Raw genomic sequence first — 19,615 nt, 5'->3', positions numbered from 1 at the left:
ATCATTTCCTTTGTCACTGTGATTAGGCCAAGGCGAGGGGCCCTCCGGTGGAGGTAGACCCAGAGTGTATGATTAGCTCTGCCATTTAAATGACATTCACACTAATCGCTAATATCAGGTCTGTCAAGGTGAGAGAATGCAACAAGGAATCTGTCTGCTCATGTTGGAAGGCTGAAGCAATGCAGGAGAAAAAAAAATAAAATAAAGTGCAGGAATATCTGACTCCACTTGATGTGAGCTCAGTGTCAATCAGTGAAATCAGGCACAGCTGCTGATTGCTCTGCTCTGCATCTGAGCCGCTATACAGTTGTCACGGCACAGAGGAGCTGCGATTTGTAAACACCACGACGTCTGTGGAGGCAGCCATGAGCTAGCTGTTTAAAAGGAGGGGAGAACACCGGCCATTCCAAACAACTGACCCTTGTTAACTTGGAAGACAGTTATTTTAGTTGCGTCTAAATAGGTTTTATTGTATCAAAAAAAGAAAGAAAGAAAAGAACAAAAAAATGAGCATTGGACAATTTGTTTGCAAAGCAATTTAATAAGAAATTAAAGAACTGGTTAACTCTCCTTTGTTGGCAGAAATGAATGTCTGAATTCTTCGCAGAAGCGCCATCTTTAAAACTTAAATGACCCCGCTCCCTCTCTTGCCTGAACAAAAGAAGGCATTATCAGCCCTCACTCTCAGCAGTGCTAGATCCATTTGGTAAACAGCCTGTGTCATACAGTAGTAATCAGAGGGTATTTTTGAGGGATTTGCAGGCTGGCCAGGAGGTATCCGCTGGAGTGATCTCTAATTGCTAGAAGCAGAGGCCTAGACTGCCTGGCGCTCTTTTGAAGCCATCGGCAGCAGCTTCCAGCCTGAGGAGCCAGCAGGGGGAGGCGTCCCACTGAGCCGCTGAGCTACTCTCCTTTTTCTTTATTTACTTCTCTTTCGCCCTCACCGTGCCTTTATTCTACTTTTCCTGCTTTTCTTGTACTCGGTCCCCCTTTCTTTCCACCCTCTTCTTCTCCTTCCCATTTCTTCTCTAACTGTACTTATTCCCTTTCCCCACTCCCCTTTCCCCCTCCTCTCCCACTCAGTCAATGAGCCAGCAATCACTTTGCAGACAGACATCCTCTGCTCAGTCGGCCATGTTCAATCCCTAGCACCGGTGGCTGATGAGGCATTGTGGTGACGTCAAGCACTGGGGCTTTTCAGTGAGCTACAGTTAACCTGTGGAGGCGCAGCTCTGCTTCCCAGGTTACAGGACTCTAACTGGCAGGCTTTGTATAAAATAATTAATGTAATGTGCCAAAGAGATGAAAGATAATGAGGCCAATTATTTTTTTCTTCTCACCAAGTGAGGTGGGAGAGGCAAATTTATGTCAAATTGTTGGTGTATAATGACACCTAATACCACTCAAGCTTTTGTTATATATGAGCTTCTGTATCCTGGGGCAAAGACTTTTGCTCTACAAAGCGCAGGTTTGAAACAGCGCCAAGCAGACACACAAAAAAGCCCGAAACAACCACTAAATAATAATACGATGCTTCGAATGTTGGACCGTCTTGGGCATTCTCTCTATATTGTTTATGCGGGAGCTGCAAAACTCACCTATAAAAGGTACAAAGACACACAAATTGAAAAAAAAAGAAGAAGAAAAAAAAGGTGCACGCTGTCATCCACACACAGTCTCACTGAGACACAACCAGTTTTTTGTTTGTTTGGAAGGCAGCTCGCTCAGTGTGACATTGACTCCTCAGTGCCAATTCCACACTGGGAGCTGCACTTGCTAGCTTTGCTGCCAATCCAGGTAAAGAGATTACAGACACACACAATGCAGCCTTCTGTTCGTCTGCCAAGAAGAAAACCAGCCCTTTAAGCCCATAGAAAAAGGGGGCTATACATAAATTCACACAGCATTGGCCCTTTCCACATACAAACACCAAGAATCCCCTTCTTCTCCAGGAACATGGCTTCTAATACGCGCCTCGCTCACTGTGGCTCTCTCATACAAAGCAGCCTTGTGACTAAAACAATCCAGCCTTCCATTTCTTTATCCTGGTCCCCAAGACTGTTGCACATTACTATTACTTGCATCATACAAATAAAGAAGGAATTTGGCTTACAATCAGTCACACAGTCATTATAAAGCTACACTAATGGGTGCTGTCTGGTTCCAAACTATTGTAAAACAATATGAAAGAAAGTTACACTAGGATTTCATCATCTTTCTTAGTGATGTAATTAAAAAGGTGAGGGAGAATGCATGTATCGCCCAAAATAGATATGGTGTCACCTGCGAATATTTTAACTCAGAGGTATTATCTAAAGATTTGCTGGAAAACAAAAACTTGACGATAGCTGCTTGGCTGACGCTGCTTTTTTAGCAGTTGAGATGTTGCACACAGGAAACAAACTCACTGTGACCCAATTAATGAACTACTTAGAATTGTAAGAGTCTAATTGGGGACCAAGCAGCGAAGCCTCAAAGGCATCTAGTACTTCTTCCTTTTTCAATGCATCTTCTTCATCAATCATATTCTTTACCTTTCAGCTCCCAGAATTACAAGGTAAAAAGTCTGAAATTTGGAATACCGATTAGAGACAGCTGTATGTTCTTTTTAATCATTCTAGGCTGGACTATTGTAATTTATTACCATCAGGCTATCCCAAAAACTTCCTGAAAAGCCTTGAGTTGAGTCCAAAATTTTGCAGCCAGCTGCTAACAGGAACTAGAAAGCGAGAGCACATTTCTCCCTTATTGGTTTCTCCTTCTTGAATAATCAGGCCCCATTTTATCTTAAAGACCTTATAGTGCCTGATCAGCCTGCAGTCATAGAGCACTTCTCTCTCAAAACTTACTTGTGTTTCCTAGGGCATTTAAAAGTAAAATGGGAGACAGAGCCTTCAGCTTTCAGGCCCTTCTTCTGTGGAACCAGCTCCCAGATTGGATTTGGGAGACAGAAACTTTTAGTATTTTTAAGATTAGGCTTAAAACATTTTGCTAAAGTGACCCTACACCCTCTCATAGTTACACTGCAATAGGCCTAGCCTGCTGGGGGATTCCCATGATGCACTGTTTGTACACTGTTTTCACTCACTATGTGTTTACTTTTAAGTTAGCATTTAAGTTTGACACCAAGTGCTTGCTCATAGGTGGTTGTCTCATTGTTGGGCTATGCTGGGGTCATTATGACTCAATATAAAATAACTGAAGTAATCACAGGACCAGCCAGCCCAGAGCTCCATTGTCTCCATAGTGTCCTACGTAAGCCTTGGGGCAGTTTAGTTATGCCTGAAATGCCTCACCTAGGAGTTGTCAAGGAGGCATCATGGTCAGATAATGGTGCCACTTCAGGTGGCTCCTTTCAGTGAAGTGTCTCCATTCTAAGCCCCTCCCAAATGACTAAAGCTCAGCTACGTAGGAAACTAATTTCCACTGCTTGTATCTTATTCTTTCAGTCACTACCCAGAGCTGATAACCATGGGTGAGCGTAGAAACATAGATCGACCTGTAAATTGACAGCTTTAGACTACTTTGATGCTCAGGGTTCTCTTCACTACAACTGATCGGTACAGCATATTCAATCTGTCTGTCTGTCTGTCAGTGACTTGCTCCACTCTCTCCTCAATTGCGAACAAGACCCCGACATACTTAAACCTCCACTTGGAGCAGTAACTGATCTGGAGCGGGCACTCCATCCTTTTCTGGCTGAGAACCATTGGCTAAGACTTTGAGGTGCTAATTTTCATTCGCACTCAGCTGCAAAGCACCCCAGTGCAAGCTCTCGGTCACTGCCTGACGAAGCCAACAAAACCACATATCTGCAAAAAGCAGAGACAAGATCCCGAGTCCAGTGAATCAGACACCATCCACCCCTTTGCTGTACCTAGAAATTATGTTCATATAAATGAAGACCAGAATCTTTGACAAAAGGCAGCCCTGGTGGAGACCAACACCCACCTGGGACAAGTCTGACTTTTTGTTGACAATATGAACTAAGCTTTTACCAAGGTTATACAGGGACTGGAAACAATTGAAACCAAATGAATCAAAGTACACAAATGTGCCCCATTCTATGCTCAGGGCATTCTGGCATATGACAGGAGGAGCAAACAGTTGCTACCTTCCTGTACGTGTTTCGGGACTAAAGACAATACCTTACTCAAGTAGATTTTCCAGACAACAACTGGACAGACACATCAGCAGATGGAATTTTTCCCACTCCCAGGAGGGTCACTGTTGCTTGGATTAGCATTTGAAATGTAGCAGTATGTGTGGCATGACCAGGACCATTATTTAGGCAGAACCACAGTGAAACACTGTCTGATTATTTACAAAAATAGAAGACTAGCACAAACACTGCTGATCATCTTACAAATTACAGATGCACTTTCTATCCTTTGCTCCCATATGCTCGCTTATTTGGAAGATTCATCAAGAACCGTTAGTAAACTAACTATGGACATCCTACTACAGTAAAATCTGCTTGGTGTGAGGTTGCTGCAAGGAGTGAAGCACTCTGCAATTAGGTTTAGAAAAGTGCTCCAAAAATAAACATTCAAATTTTTGAGGTGAAGTTAACTCAGTTTGCTTTAGTTACATCCTCATTTTTTAAGCACCACTGCATTTCCAGTCTTTAGGATTATCATTAATTAATTTTACGTCTGTCACAGACTCTGAAAGCTTTAATAAAGACAGAGGTTAAAGTGGATTATCTCTTCAGCAGCACGAAAAAATATGAGTGGACAAGAGGGCAAAGAACCATGCCAACGTGACAACCATTTCGTTTTACTTTTATGACTTGTGGTCTGTTTTATTTTATTTTATTTTATTTTCAGTTCTATCCTAGTAATGAATTCAGTTTTTTCCCCATCATGTTTTCCACATTTATAGAGCCTACAGGAAACAAGATGGTATATGACAATGCATCTAAAACAAACATTTGTAACATCATAGTATAATCACAGCAACATCCACCATTGCATAGTTAAATAGCTTACTGCAAATGGATTAAGATGTTCTGAGTGCAGCTGCTGCCCTTTAGGCTTCTTAAATCTATTCTAACATCCTAGTGACCTTTGAGGTCAATCAAAACATTTAGCAATTTTTTTCTTTAACTATGTGACCTCAGTTACTCGCTCAAGACTGTATACTGTATATAATCAATAGAAATAACCACCGTGAAGGTTTGTGAAGCCCCATTTTAAGGCCTCAACATTAGAATCATTGCCATCCTTGTTTCTTGGAGCCATAACTTACGATATTTGGACAAGAGGGTTGCTAAGTTATTAGCTAATGCTAGCAAGCTTGGTTAGCACCTATCCAGCCATAGACTGCAGCCTGACTCTTGGATGAGTTGACATACTTGACACATCATACATGTTATTTGCCAGATAATTACAGTAAACAATCTCCAAAAGAGGTAAAAACTACAAACATAATCAAAAGCTCCAGTTCATTGATTGGATGTAGAGCCTAGCAGACAGCTGCCTGACACAACTGTATGAGTCGGCAGCCTGTGTCCTGTCAGTCAACGCAGCCACATCCCTAACTTTGAGCCTTAATAAAGTTTTATGGGTGAGTTATTGGACAGTTGCTATAAAGGGGGAAGTTAGCTTTAGTACCAGACTGTAAAAATTCTTATCTGTGCTGCAAAGCAGTTTTTTTTTTTAAAACATGGGCATTTATGGGCGTTGTTTTACTTTTGAAGACAAATACAGGTGGCCACATAAGACTTTCTTTTCACTCGTTTCTTGCTTCTGTGGTTCGAGCACTCCTGCAAGAACAGGTCAAAGTTGAGGTTGTGTTTACAATATACATTTAACTCTGGAAGCATAAAGCAGATTTTTAAAGATTACACTCCATCTGATTCCTTACATAAAGTCAAGTCCAAAGCTAACCCTAAGTTGCCACTTGATTATGACCTTGCTTGGAAGCACAAATGATTGCTAGTAGGTGCCAAAAAAAAGCAAAAGCATCACAGATCAAGGCTGACACAAGTTACCTCCCCCATGCCAACCTAATAGACGAGACTGCCATTCTGGATTTAACTGAAACTTTGAACACATTCAGGTAGCAAATGATTCCAGTCATGACCAAAATTGGTGGAGGTGATCTTCTTTCAGAGCCTCACAAAACTTACTACACCTCCTCTCCTCCATACCTGCTTCACGCCCTGGGGGACGGGGCTATGGCTCCCCACACTCCCTAGCAGATCGTTACATGGAGAAACCTTTTGAATACAAGCGTGCTGATCCACACAGGTGTGCACACAGGTGTACACACGGGTGTACACACGGGTGTACACACAGGTGTTCACAGACACAAACTACACCTTTCTTGGCTGCTACCTCAAAGCACATTGTGCGCTGTCGATCTTGCGTGCTGCACAATAACATTTAATATTTAGTATCTACTGTTATTTACTTTTAGCTAGTTTATTATGATGGTGTTGTGTTTATTATGTTGCTCTTTTTTGTTTGTTTTCTCTTCTGTTTTTTCTTCTCTCGACGGGTGATCCAGGTAATTTTTTTTTCTTCCTTCCTTTCTCACTATCTCTTCTCCCCTCTGTTTTTCTTTCTCTCCCTCTCTTTCTTTTATTCTTTCTTTCTCCCTGTTCTATCCCACAGTCATGTCTGTCCCATCTGTAACAACGGAAAATAAAATAAAATAAATACATAATAATAATGAAGGTCAATCAAATGGACCAATATGGCAAGGCCATGATGAGCCACTTGGTAAAGTAAATCCGCTAGGCATCTTTCTTGGCCTTCAGACAATAATTCTGATGGCTAAAGATCCAAACGGGACAGGCAAAAAACAAACAAACAAAAAAAACAACTTACTATACTGGTTTAAATTTTCAAACAGTTTGTTTGTTGCAGCCAATAGAAATTGGAGCGAAGCAGCCAAACAGAAAGTGAGATGATATCTCAGCTACTGTATTGACACCAAGCTTGATGTTTAGATTTGGTAATTCTTCTTCAGGTCATCAAAAAACAAAAAAAACAAACAACAAAAAAACCCCATTGCTTCGCCATGGGAAGCAGCAATAATTAAAAATGCACTTTTCCTATTGGTGCTTGCAGCCAAGCTTTTATCGTGACCAGATCAAGTTGCCATGGAGACTGTGCCGTGCTGGACTGCTTGATCTGTCATCATCATCATCATCATTATCATAATCATCATCCGTGAAACTTGCAAGTATATTTTAGCATCGGAATTGCATTGCTCTAATTTCTGTTGTGCGTGTTGTTCTTGTTTTGATTTGTGTGTAGTAAGAGTGATGCTGGGAAGCTGTTCGTGAATAATATCTATGCTAAATATTTTCACCTTGTACAAGGTACCGTTTGAATTATACGTGGGGTACAATGAGAGTGCTACTGTGGTGGAGAAGCAGGGCTAATTACGGTGTGGTAGAGTAGCACTTAATAAGGGACACTTACGAGTAACAAGACAAAGAATTCATTTATCATCTACTGTAACTTCTACTCACAAATTAAACCCCAATGCTTTGGCGGATAATGATATTTGCCACTCTTTCATCATGCTCTCAATCCCATCCTTTTACAGATGCCATTTTTCTGCACCCCTGTAACACTCTTCATGGCACTGCCAATTGTGTTTGACAGTGAAAATCACATTTGAGATCATAGATCATATGTCAGCCAGCGGGACGGGAGGAGGTAAAGGGATGACAGAACGTTTTTTGACTCAGGGCTATACCAAAAGCTTTTATTTTCCACCCATATAGCTTGTCTTGTCATCCAATTTTGGCATGTGAAGGCATGTTGAGGGGGTTGGAAATGATGACTGGTATGTGTAGTCTGTGACTGCTGTGCTCATGGCCCTGTCCCCAGTCTGTGTTTTGGAGCACAGGCACTGTTTGCTGGACCTCCTGCACAACCGAATAAACCACCCATAAACAAGAAAAGTTAAAAATATCTTGTGAAATAATGCCCTGAAATTCTCCTCTCTGTCACAAAATGAATGTCAGGAGAAAAAAAAGGGGAAGGTTGTAGGGAGGCGGAGCAGGAGTCAGTGAGGGTGGGGTGGGGGGGTGGGGGGGGGGGGGACACTGCAGTAGAACATGGAACAATAGGCGCCCTCTGGCATCAACCTCTGGACAGCCCAAGCCGCTCAGCAAAGACACTGAACTCACCCACAATGAACTGCTGCAGCGGGAAGGGAGGCTTTAGAGAGTTCAATTTCCAACACAATTGGCTGTATTCTACTCCTTTAAATGCCAAGGAGATGGTGTGCAGCGTGTGCCTTTGTGAGGAGCTTTGCTTACAGCGAGTGTCCTCTAACAGGAGAGACAGAAGGAGAAAGACAAGAGATGGCGAAGACAGGCCAGAATGGGAGATGGTTTGGGGACAGAAATAGTGTGACTGGATAGAAGAAAAGGAAAAACGAATAAGACTGAATGACCGGGAGAGATAGAGAGTAAAAAGGAAAAAAAAAAAGAAAAGGTAGAAACGAGAAGGGTAGAGAATGTCTCCTCTGGTTGTCGTTTCGCCAGGCTCGCAGGGACCGTCTGAAGGACAATGCTGCTACTAGTGAAGTGTGACGTTTGTCCTCTATCCAATTCACCACAGCCCCAAAGAAAACACTCACAATCAAGTGTCGATCATGCATCTCAAACACAATAAGCTCTTCCAAAAAAATAAAAAATAAATAAAATACATCACATTATACAGCAATATACAGCACTGACCTTAGGTAAGAAATGTTTAGGGAGAAAAACAAAAAAGCTACAGAAATGACATTCAAATGAGGCCATCTGAACCTTTGCTGTTGCACAGCAGTAAAAGAGCACCTTTATAAGGTTTTTAGTAGTAAAAATAGCTTCTTTTTTTTTACAGTATAACCTCCTGATGTTCAAGTAAATATAGCAAATAAAAACATGACCAGTCACATTAATGGCTCTGGTGAATTACTTCTTAGAGGTTTGTAATATTCTGCGCCATTCATCTGAAAGACCTGTTGTGCTTTTTTTGGTTGTTTTCCCCAAGATGAAAAAAAGCAAATATCTACCGTGTCAAATTCCCACTGGAACAAATAATCAAAATGCTACTTAGACAAAACAGCAACTGCAGGAAGAACTGCACCTGACGCCTGTCTCCGTGTCACACTCAATATAAATATGCCCGCTGTCATCAGAAAAATTGCCAAGGAGGCTGTTTCTCCATCACTGTCTTCATTTGAAGGGCATTTTGCTGCCCAAAGGCAAACGCCTAACACACTCTCCAAGCGTGGCGCCCAGCCCCTTTCACAGAGGGCTGGCGGTGCAGCAGACAGGAGAGAGAAGAGCGAGAAATAAGAGAGAGTGAGAGAAAAGCCTTCGTCTCAAAGCAGACCTCACACTGGGTTCTGTCACTACAGATCAAAATCCCCTCAAAGCCATAGATCACTTCCACTATAGTTCACATGTTTCACACTTAGAAACTGTTTACCAGACTCAAAAGAGTTTGCCTGCACAGCACTCACACACGGATATAGCTTAAAAACCAAAGACAGAGCTCACTCGCAAAACAATAACTGCTTTCGATCCCAGAACACTGCACTTAAACATTTATACACTTTGAGGGGACGACTTCTTCGCTGCAAACAAATATTTACATCTATATGCTCAGCCCAGCTGAGTGAGAGGGTTGTGATGCCAGCTCTGCCTACAAGTGAGCTGACTGGCGTGACAAACACAGCAGTGTCTGCTCCTTTTTCTTGTGGAAATACCTGTCAGCGCCTGTCGACTGCTCACGCACACAATGATACATACAGGCATAAACAGCCAGGGACAGTCTGTCTCCTAAAAAGTTCCTTTAGCGTACCTGTGTGAGGCAGCAATACCAACCATCGCACAGTTTTGAGGATAAGTGACAGGCCTATATACGTGTCTGCCAGTGGTTAAGTCGGGGCCTAAAAGAGTGCCGCTTGGCTTAAATACGCCGACGCCGCATTGTGGTGCAGGGAGGAAACCTGTCTTTGGAAAGTCCTTCTGCTTGAGAGAGAAATGTCCCCCCTCATCTCAGATAAGGAGCTGATGAGATAAAGCGATAAAGTCAGTGCTTCTCCTGGGTCTTATCTGATGCTGTTATCTGACTGCACAGCACCCACCATCTCGCAATCTTTACACCCTTTAAGCACCTCTCTGAAACACTCACACCAGCATCATCGCAGACACACACACACGCACACACTCGCCATCTAATGCTCAAACATTCTAAACACCGTACCAGCTTATTGATTACTTTGACACGCTCCCATTGTTGAACAGATGGCACACCTAATATCATGTGAAATGGAACTGTTCTGTGTTATCTCATGGGGAAAGGACATAAAATGACTATTTTCTCACCTTTCGGAAAGACAGAGGGGGAAAAAACATCAGGAAAGGGGGAACAGAAGCTGTGCACTTACCTCTATGTCTGTTAGTAGTCTTATCAAACATAAGCATGGCATCATCAACCTGGAAGACATAAGAGGAGTACCGACATTAGCTTAATCTTTTCGGCAAGTACCTCGCATCACCTTCTCCCTATTGAATCGCAGCTCGTCTACTCACAGTAATTGCTCTTAGAATATTTATTTTCGCTCCTTTACACTGATTTCTTCCCCAGCACCCCTCTCCCACATAATAAATCAGAGTTCACGCTGTGTTGTTGGGTTACCACTTCCGTGTCCATCTATAGATTAAAATTTCAGCGATAAAGAAATCCATGCAATCACAGTGGCGTTACGTGTTTTCTGGATTAGATGTGGCAAATATGCGAAGAGCGGCAATGGGAGAAAAATTAATAAAAACTACCAGAAGAAAAAAGAAAGAAAGAAGAAGAAGAAAAACTGTGTTGACAATATGTTTATTTTGATGAACAGTGATGTCCAGTCTTGGGGAGAGGGACAGATAGACACATTATACTAAGCGGGTGTGAGACAAATGTGATCCTTCCTCATCTCAGAGCCCCAGCAGCCCCAGCAGCAGCAGCAGCAGCATCCACCATAATATCATCCTTCATCATGTCCAATAAAGCCACACACAGACAGGCAGCATTTTTTTTTCATACATCCCCGAAAAACAGATCTCTAGACACACTCTTCTTTCTATAATGTTGATGAAATGCTTAAAAAACAGACTGAGGCATGCTCATTTAGCCTGTGATGTTGTCTAAGAAAAAAAAAGAAAAGAAAAAAAAAAGATGGAGGAGTAGAGAGCAGCAGCAGCAGCAGACAGAAACAAAAAGAGGGAGCACTCTGCACCATTCACTCCCTGGTTATGGTCTATAGGTAAGTGTAACTGTACTGAGGAGGCTTAATAGTGTGCAAGTGTGCATCTGTGCTTTTCACGGGAGGGTTACAAAGCTTCGGGAGGAGATGGGAAGAGACAAGAATAGGGGGTCTCACTCAAACCGAACTGTCTGATTGGATAAAGAGAAGTGCCTGGCAGCCAGGCAGACTAGCGCTGGCACGCTGTTCGTGCCACCCTCTTGCCACACATTTGGCACACAAGACGTTGGCACAGCTTGTAGGGCCAAGTTACTCACTGTATGGCTCAGAGGCACTTGATTTGCTCCTCCCTAAATTATTTCCAAATTGTCAAATTTAGCAAGCAATACTGACGTGAATCCTCAAGTAACTTATATATGTATACACACACCCAGCGCCTGAGCACCTGAACTGCTGTTTGCCAGACTACCTGAAAAGGAAGGCAGGCAGAGCCTGCAGGTAAATGTTGCGGAAAGGTAGGGCTTATTAAATCCTACAGAGTTGCATCAGTTCTGCAAATTAGTGATAAACAACAGCTGTGACAGAACAAAACAATGGATGTTACGTGTGGTTAAGTTAAGCCAGAGTCATTGCAAGAGAGAGACATGGCAAGTGAAGACTCCTGAATTAAAACGTGGAACTTGTGCAAGGGGTGATATTGTTTAAAATGGCAGGCAGGCATTTCACACTCACTTTCTAAAATAATAATCGCTTGCTCAAGTCTTTACAAAGAGGACAAAAGTTAGACAGGCAGTCTATCTTAAGTACTGTCAGGAAATGCTCAAGTGTGGGTATAAATTCAGCAGAGCTGCTGGTACTTGAGCTGGCACTTTTATACAATCACTAACAAAGTTATTATTTTCCCTGGACTATTTCTCTTTGTCAACACAAAAGGGGTAAAAAAAATAAAATAATGAAGTTTGCAGTGTCTCTGAAAAATGTGCTATCTGATGACTGTGTGGCGGGAAAATATTACAGGGGGAGTACAAATAAACAGCTGCCGGGCAACATCACCTGCAGCAACAGTTTTCTAAACAGACATTTAAAATGTCACCAAACCTAACGTCTGTCTCATTCCAGCCGATCTAATCAAAATCACATTAAAGTGAGAGGAAACTGGGAAACTGCAACCCATAAGTGCTAATGGCTGCAGTCCACTGGCTAAGTTTAAAGAACCCAAAGAAACTTGTAGACTGTTTAGTGTCTACACAGCACTGAAAACGAGAGGTGAGAAAACTTCGATTTGGTCCGTTTCTGTAGCTGGAATTCAGCTTGTAGCACCAGAAAGAGTTTCTAATGCCTAAGCATTTGACAGCGTGAAAGCTGCATTGCAGAGCAAAGATGGAATGGCATGTTTACCAACTATGGTAAACGTTTAATTTGACAAGCGTGGCTGACAGCCTGTGATCATTTACATGGGAGACAGAAATTTATAGCATTTGACTTCTGTCATCTAATGTCAGTGATACTGGAAGAGCCAACAGAGTCACTAGTCCATGCATCAGTAGAAGTGCAAACAAAAATGGCATATTTATTTGACACTTAAAGAAATACAGGCACATAGAAACATGGCACATAGAACTTCCCAAAACATTAAATAGAATAGCATTGTATTTTAAAGCAAAGTAACACAACATAAATTAACATTAAGACCCTACAATATCAGAGAGTTCAAACATATGCATACAGTGTGAATGACATTACATCCACATAACCAAAAACTTGGCGACAGTAGGGAGGAAGAACTTTCTCCTAATAGGAAAAGACCTCTGGTGGACTCAATTTAAGGGAGTTTCATCCATCTGGCTTGACCAGTTGGTGAAAAGGGTTACACTACATAGGAAAAACTACTGGGGCACTTACAGATTATACCTATAGAAGCCGCTCAGCGATGGAAACCTATGCCACGTATTTGTGCTGATGTTAATGGCAGCTGTGGTGTGGAACTCTGCAGTAATTGAGCCAGCAGTGCATGGGCGAAATATATACACTATGTGCCTCAGATCTGTAATTTTTATTCAGCTGTTGATCATGGAATCTTGGTAGTATCATGCTTAAATTCAGCAAGCTTTTTAGAATAACCCATTCTTTCACAAATGTTTGTAAAGACATGGCTAGGTGCATGATATTATATACCTGTGACAATGAGACAGAAAACACTAAAAACACATAGACAAAGTCACTCCATACTTTGTCCATGTGGTGTAAGAAAAGACAGAGTAGAGGAGAACAGAAAGAGCACAAACAACAGTCATGGCAAACAAATAACTTGCTATACAGATGAAGACAAATTATTAGCCCCTTTGAAATTTAAATTTTTAATCAAAGTTTTCCCAACTGCTTTTTTAACAGAGAAACAAATTTTCCTCATAGCATTTCTAAAAATATTGTTGTCTTTAGAGAGCATGATTTTTTTCTATTTGCAAACAACAACAGAATTATTTCAGAAAAGAAAAATTACCAGGGTCAATATTATCAGCCCCCTGAAAAACTGACCTTTTTTGAGCCATAGAAACAAACCACTGGTCTACAATGATTTGCTTTAGCTGTGTAATGGTCAAAGCTTGTAAAATCAAGTTAAAACTGAGGCTTCTCTTCCAATTTATACACAGAACAAAAACCTTTGTTCTGTATTTGATTTGAGCTGTCACTTGAGAAAGCATAATGCCAAAAATGAAATAAATTAGTTTAGACTTGAGAAAATGAATTGTTGATGGTCACAAACCAGGAGATGGACATACAAAATTATCACAGCGTTTCTAACTGTCAAGAACTGGAGTGAGAAGTATCATCAAGAAATTCAAAGAGAGCCACACAGTACAGAACAAGTCTGGCAGAGATTAGCAAGTGAAAGATTTCAAAAAGTTTGGAAAGAAAACTACCGAGAGATGTGTCTAAACACCCCAGAACAAGACACTAGTAAATGACTAGTGACCAAGTCAGGAAGAAGAAGACAATCACTAGAACCCTGCATAGGGATGGGCTGTGAGGTTAGAGACTAAGGAAAACTCTACTTCTGCAGAAGAGACGCCTTCAAGCCATACTGAAGTATGCTAAGGACAACCTGGAGAAAGATTATACATACTGGAAGCACATCCTCCAGTGAGATAAGATGAAACTAGAACTGTTTGGCCAGAGAGACCCAGTAAAACACAGGGGTGGGAGTATTATGCTGTGTGGATGCTTCAGTGCGTCTGGAGCTGGGAATCTCGTCAAGCACAAAGGAACCATGAAGAAAGAAGATTTCAAAAGAAAATCTCAAGCAGTCAGCAGCAAAACTGGGTCTTGGTCGTCACTTTGTCTTCCAACGCAACAATGACCCAAAACATATGCCACTTTTAGTGAAGAAATACTTCCAGAAGACCAAAGTGAATGTTACAGACTGGCCTGTGCAAAGCCCTGACTTGAATCCCACTGAAAATCGATGGGCTGACTGAAGACCAAGATTCATACCAGAGGACTATCAAATCTAGAAGAGATTGAGAGATTCGTCAGAAGAAGAACGGGCTGGGAGATGTGTGCGAGACTTGTTGTAAACTACAACAAATGCCTACAGGCTGTTATCCAGCAAAGGATGCACAACTGACTATTAGCATCAGGGAGCTAATAATGCTGACATTGGTCATTTTGGTGCTTATGGAATAATTGATTTTCTGTGTCCAAAATCAAACTGGGATGTTTGGAGAAGCTGTGTTAAAAATTCCTTGCTCTGTTTAAGAACTTGGGAAATAGTAAAAAAAAAGAAGAAGAAGAAGGAAGGAAAAGACAAAGATAAAAAAGAAAACATTTAAAAAAAATACATTTTCATAAGGGGGTTAATAATTCTGTCCTCATCTGTAAGTCTGGATGAGTTATTACAGTTTTGCATTATCTAATTAGTTTTCATTTAATACGTTTTTGTTTTCAATTTAGTGTCATTTCAAATTCCAAAGTAGGTTTATTTGTTTCCGTTTAGTTTTTATTGTTACAAAATGTTTCATTTTAGTTTAGTTTTTATTACGCTGACTGTATAATTTGGAGAGTTTATGTCAAACATTGAGAAATAAAAATGCAAATACAGAGCTTTTTGAAGACAGCCTATGCATAGTCGTGTAGACATCTTAATAAATAGACCAACATTAAAACTTAAAGAGACATCTTGCACTTTTTAATTTGAGTTATTTTTTTTATAGGTAGACAGTGCAATTTCAGTTAGCTCTCATGTTTTTAAGTCCAGTTTTTTTCTTCTCCCATTAACTGTTTTTTTCCAAACATAGTTTTTGTTTTTTTTGTGTCATTTTAGTTAACTCTAACAATCTCGGCTACAATAAGGTGAATAACATACGTCTTTCCTCTCTGCTGTCAGTAAGTGGATGTCAAGTCTTGAGCACTGCGGTGGGTTGTGTTGTCATGTGGTGCTGTATAAACAAGTGGCCCGCAGTTTCATCAGCCATCAGCCACCACGAGCCCTTCATGCAGCATGACATTCAGATATCTGCACTCTAATATTGATAGTATTGCCACCATAAAGCCATTTACAACCTGAGAGCAGAAAGACTGCTACTTTGTAAAATGAAGTGAGGTCTATTAAAGGAAGTGTATTACATAAATGTGTGAACTGTGTTGTTGTGACATTATTAGAGAAGGACCATCCTGTCAGCGAGACCCATCCAACAAAGAACACAGATTCACAGTGAAGCACTGATGGGCACTTTAACAAAGAATGTGCACATCATGTGAGGGTCACACTCCAGCAGGTCATACTATACACACACACCCCCCCCCCCCCCCCCCCCCCCCCTCTCTCTCTGCCACTTGCAGAGTCTATAGAACCATCTCCTGTGCTTCAGGGCTTTTCAATGTAGTTATTCAAGCAGAACACAACTGTGTGCCTCCATCTGATAGAAGGTTAAGGACCTCTTCACTGCTCACAAAAAAAAAGCCCGCCACACAGAGGTGAGGCCAGGCTCACCTCAGGGAAGAAATCTTTCTCTGTCCTCCTCCTCCTTCTCTTTCACTCTTCCTTTTCTCCTGGCACAGTGAAAAGAAAGGTTCAAAGGATAATGGCTGTCTTATCACTATGTAAAAAGGGAATGGGAACTCCAGCGAAGTGCCTGGCCTTTTGTGACAATGAAGAAAAGAGCAAAAGTCTATTTCACTGTGGTATATGCACTGGAACAGTCCATGACCGCTTAAGAAGAGGCTGCTGGAAGGCAGTCAGCGGGCGAGAGGCCGGGCAGCTCTTTAACTGAACCTGCAGCAAACACATCTGAACCAAATAACCTCTAACAAAGGGCCAGCAGAAGTATATTATTTATGTCAAGTGTTGGCTTACTAGCAATACACAGCAAGAAGGTAGTGATTTCATACTAGAGCCCTTTCCTCTTTCTGAATCCCATTGTGCAAGCTCTTACACTGTTGCTATTACAAATTGTTCATAATTTCTGTGAATAAAGAACTTCTGCCTGGGCTTTAAAGGCATCGACCAACAGGTCGCACATTAACTGGTGCACTGGGAGCTTTTACGCATTCACTGTGTTGTCAAATAACTAATCAATGCAAATGCTAGGAGACTAGCATCCTCCTCTGAGTTCTGGAGGACCAGAGGAAATATTTGGTGTCCTTTACAGGTTGTGTGCTTTGATTGATTAGTAGTGTTTACGCAGAATTTAATGCACCTCTGAAAGTTTTATCTACAGCATGCCTTTTGGTTGAAGTTAAAAGATTTTTTTGCTCCAAGTTCTGTCTGTGAAACTATTTTTTTTCTCTATTGTCATGACCACTGAAGGTATCGTCATCTTCAGAGTAACATGACGGTAAAGCTCTATATCACTCTGCTTCAATAAGCCGAGAAAAAGAGACCTTTTCTGACATATAGCACAAGGTTCAACCTCACACCAAGTACAACCTCTTTGTCTGTGTCAATCCATATGTTTGAACAAGCACAGAAAAATACATGCTAATTCTAGAAAAAAAGAAAAATGTGGTTGAATGATGAATTATGTATCAAAGGACAAACACATCAATAAAGGCTAATGTGCTCTGTTTTTGGACAGGAAAACAGCAGAGGTGCCAGGTGACAGGGGGAGATTTAAGAGCTCTGGAAATGAATTATGACAGCTATTTAGATAGGTGTCAAATGCACATTTACATTCAGCTCATGGCTGAAGGCTAGAGGAGCTTTCCTGCAATTTGGGGGTGACACTGATATAGATCATATCTGATGCCAAAGGAACGAAGGCCTGAGCCACAGATAGTGACCTGAGAGTAGGCTGTGCCTATCCTTTTGTTGCGTCTCTGTCTTTGTACTGGCACCTGGTGCGGCTTTGTGCTGGCTGCACTGGGATACACAGTGGTTTCTTTTCTTGCTTTTATTACACTTGCTGTGAACTTCATTTTTATCTGAGTGGAAAGAATTGAGCTGTGTGTAGTTATTAGGCAATTTTGGTGTCAGTTTTGGTGTCAAGGATTACTGGGATTTGTGCTCACACTGCCAACACCAAAGCACCGACTGGGCTATTTGCATCAGTTTACCAGGTGATGCTCAAAATCATTTGTGGCCAATTCAGCATGAAAAAAATCCTGCTACAAATGCCTCGATTACAAAAAAAAATATCACAGTGCCAATTTTCTATTGGCACAACTCAAAGCAATAAATACAGATCATGTGAACAAGTTTGGCCCTCAATATACCCTACAGTAAAAGCACTTTTCATAAGTAGAACCCTGGTTTAAGCCGTCTTGCTGGCAAGCATCCATTTTTCTCAAGTGTTTCTGACTAAAGGGCCGACTCCCTCCTATTTCTAGGGACAGCTGCTTGTAGCCGAACCTGCAGGACAGCCTTGCAGCCGGGTGGGTAAAGGGGGCAAAAAAGAAATCCCTCCATCTATCAGTGATGTAGCACATCATTATTATCATGACAGATAAGGTCATGGTCGAGGAGAAAAACTCAGCTCGCGCTGCCCCTTCATCAGCACTCCCCTCGCAGTAGTGCATCTAATATTCTATTACAATGATGGCAATTAACAGAGAAATGATAGCGACCAGTGACAATGGACAAATTTGTGACAACCCTTTCAATTGTTCTTTTGTAGAGGAAATCTATATCATTGTCTGGGAACGTTGAGCTGCAGTGTGCTGCATCCACGCTTGAGCGCTTTTACAAGTGGTAGTTTAACGAGGAGCAGAGGGCAAAATTTTAGCTCCCCATAAGCTCTTGCAATTACACAAGGTGGCAAAAGGGACAGCGTTCTTAAGTGTGAGCCGAGATGGACGAGCTATTCTTTCAGCGTCCAACAAGCCAGGGGCCAGGCCAGCTATGTTTAATCTGGAACGCAACCTTTTTCTTTCCCAAAAGGAATATTCCTTATTGTAATGGATGAGTGGCAACCCTCCACAGAAGTGATAAAAATGCACGACTAGAGTGCAAACTTAACACACACATCACACACATACAGATAGAAAAAGCACAGTGATGTCGGGGTGAAGAGAAGCTTATCTGCTGTCTGCTCTGTCTACCACATTTCTCTCTCTTTTTTCTTTTAAGTAAATATGTCTGTTTCATAGTTTCCCCCAGCATAACTTTATTCCTTAACTCTTTTGAAAATAAATAAAAAAAATTTAAGAAATGCCAATTTGCACAGATTTAAAGGGACAAATACTTTGTTACTGGACAGAAAACACAAGGTGCTGCAAGGCTGCCCTAGAGGTGTAACATATTAATCAGAATCAATCACATGTTTGATTGGCAAATACAAGTCTTACCTGTTACACTATATTCTGTATAATACACAGTGTGATGCAACCACAGAGCTCCACAAAGGAAACTAGCTGGCAGTATACACGCTTCATCTATTATTTTTATATCCACTGCTGAAAAACAGAAGCGACAGACGGATTTGTGTTTTTCAGCATTTATTCCACAGGAATTCTTGTGTACGTAATTATTAATGATATACACCACTGGCGGATTGTCACTGCTTATTTCACTAACTTTCCCTCTTGTTGACATTAACAAAATGGCTTGAGAGAAACAGTTGAGGAGGACAATTCCTCAAATCTGTCAGGATTACATATTTATGAGGTCCCCTGCTCAGCATCCAAGGAGGTCGCTATGGTGATACAAACTGATGTATATTCGAACAATGAACTTTGCTTTGTGTGTCGAGAATGCCTTAGAGCATTGTTGAAATGGTTAGAACAGATCCTACCACGGAGCTCTGAGCAGCTTTCAGATCAGCAAATACACAATTAAAAAGACAGTCATGCTGAGGCCACTCTAATCAATGTACTGTTACAAAGAAATGTAATAAAAGGATGATGGAGTGATGCCTTCAGGAGGCTGCTGTATTGTTAGAGCAGACTGTAGCACTGTTGTGCCACA

General features: G+C 41.4%; 1 protein-coding gene across 8 annotated transcripts in view; it reads right to left on the bottom strand.

Annotated features, from left to right (window-relative positions):
- msi2b (musashi RNA-binding protein 2b) overlaps positions 1–19,615 on the bottom strand; it is a 256,295-nt gene that overhangs the window by 102,501 nt on the left and 134,179 nt on the right. For all 8 annotated transcript variants that reach the window (XM_063488313.1, XM_063488312.1, XM_063488316.1 and 5 more), the window contains exon 7: positions 10,411–10,459. In XM_063488313.1, coding sequence (XP_063344383.1) covers positions 10,411–10,459 — 49 coding nt within the window. The remainder of the gene's footprint in view (positions 1–10,410; positions 10,460–19,615) is intronic.

The sequence above is a fragment of the Pelmatolapia mariae genome, linkage group LG10_11, assembly GCF_036321145.2.
Source record: "Pelmatolapia mariae isolate MD_Pm_ZW linkage group LG10_11, Pm_UMD_F_2, whole genome shotgun sequence".
Classification (NCBI taxonomy): domain Eukaryota; kingdom Metazoa; phylum Chordata; class Actinopteri; order Cichliformes; family Cichlidae; genus Pelmatolapia; species Pelmatolapia mariae.
The sequence above is the reverse complement of the archived record's forward strand: the minus strand, read 5'-3'. Positions and strand labels throughout refer to the sequence as shown.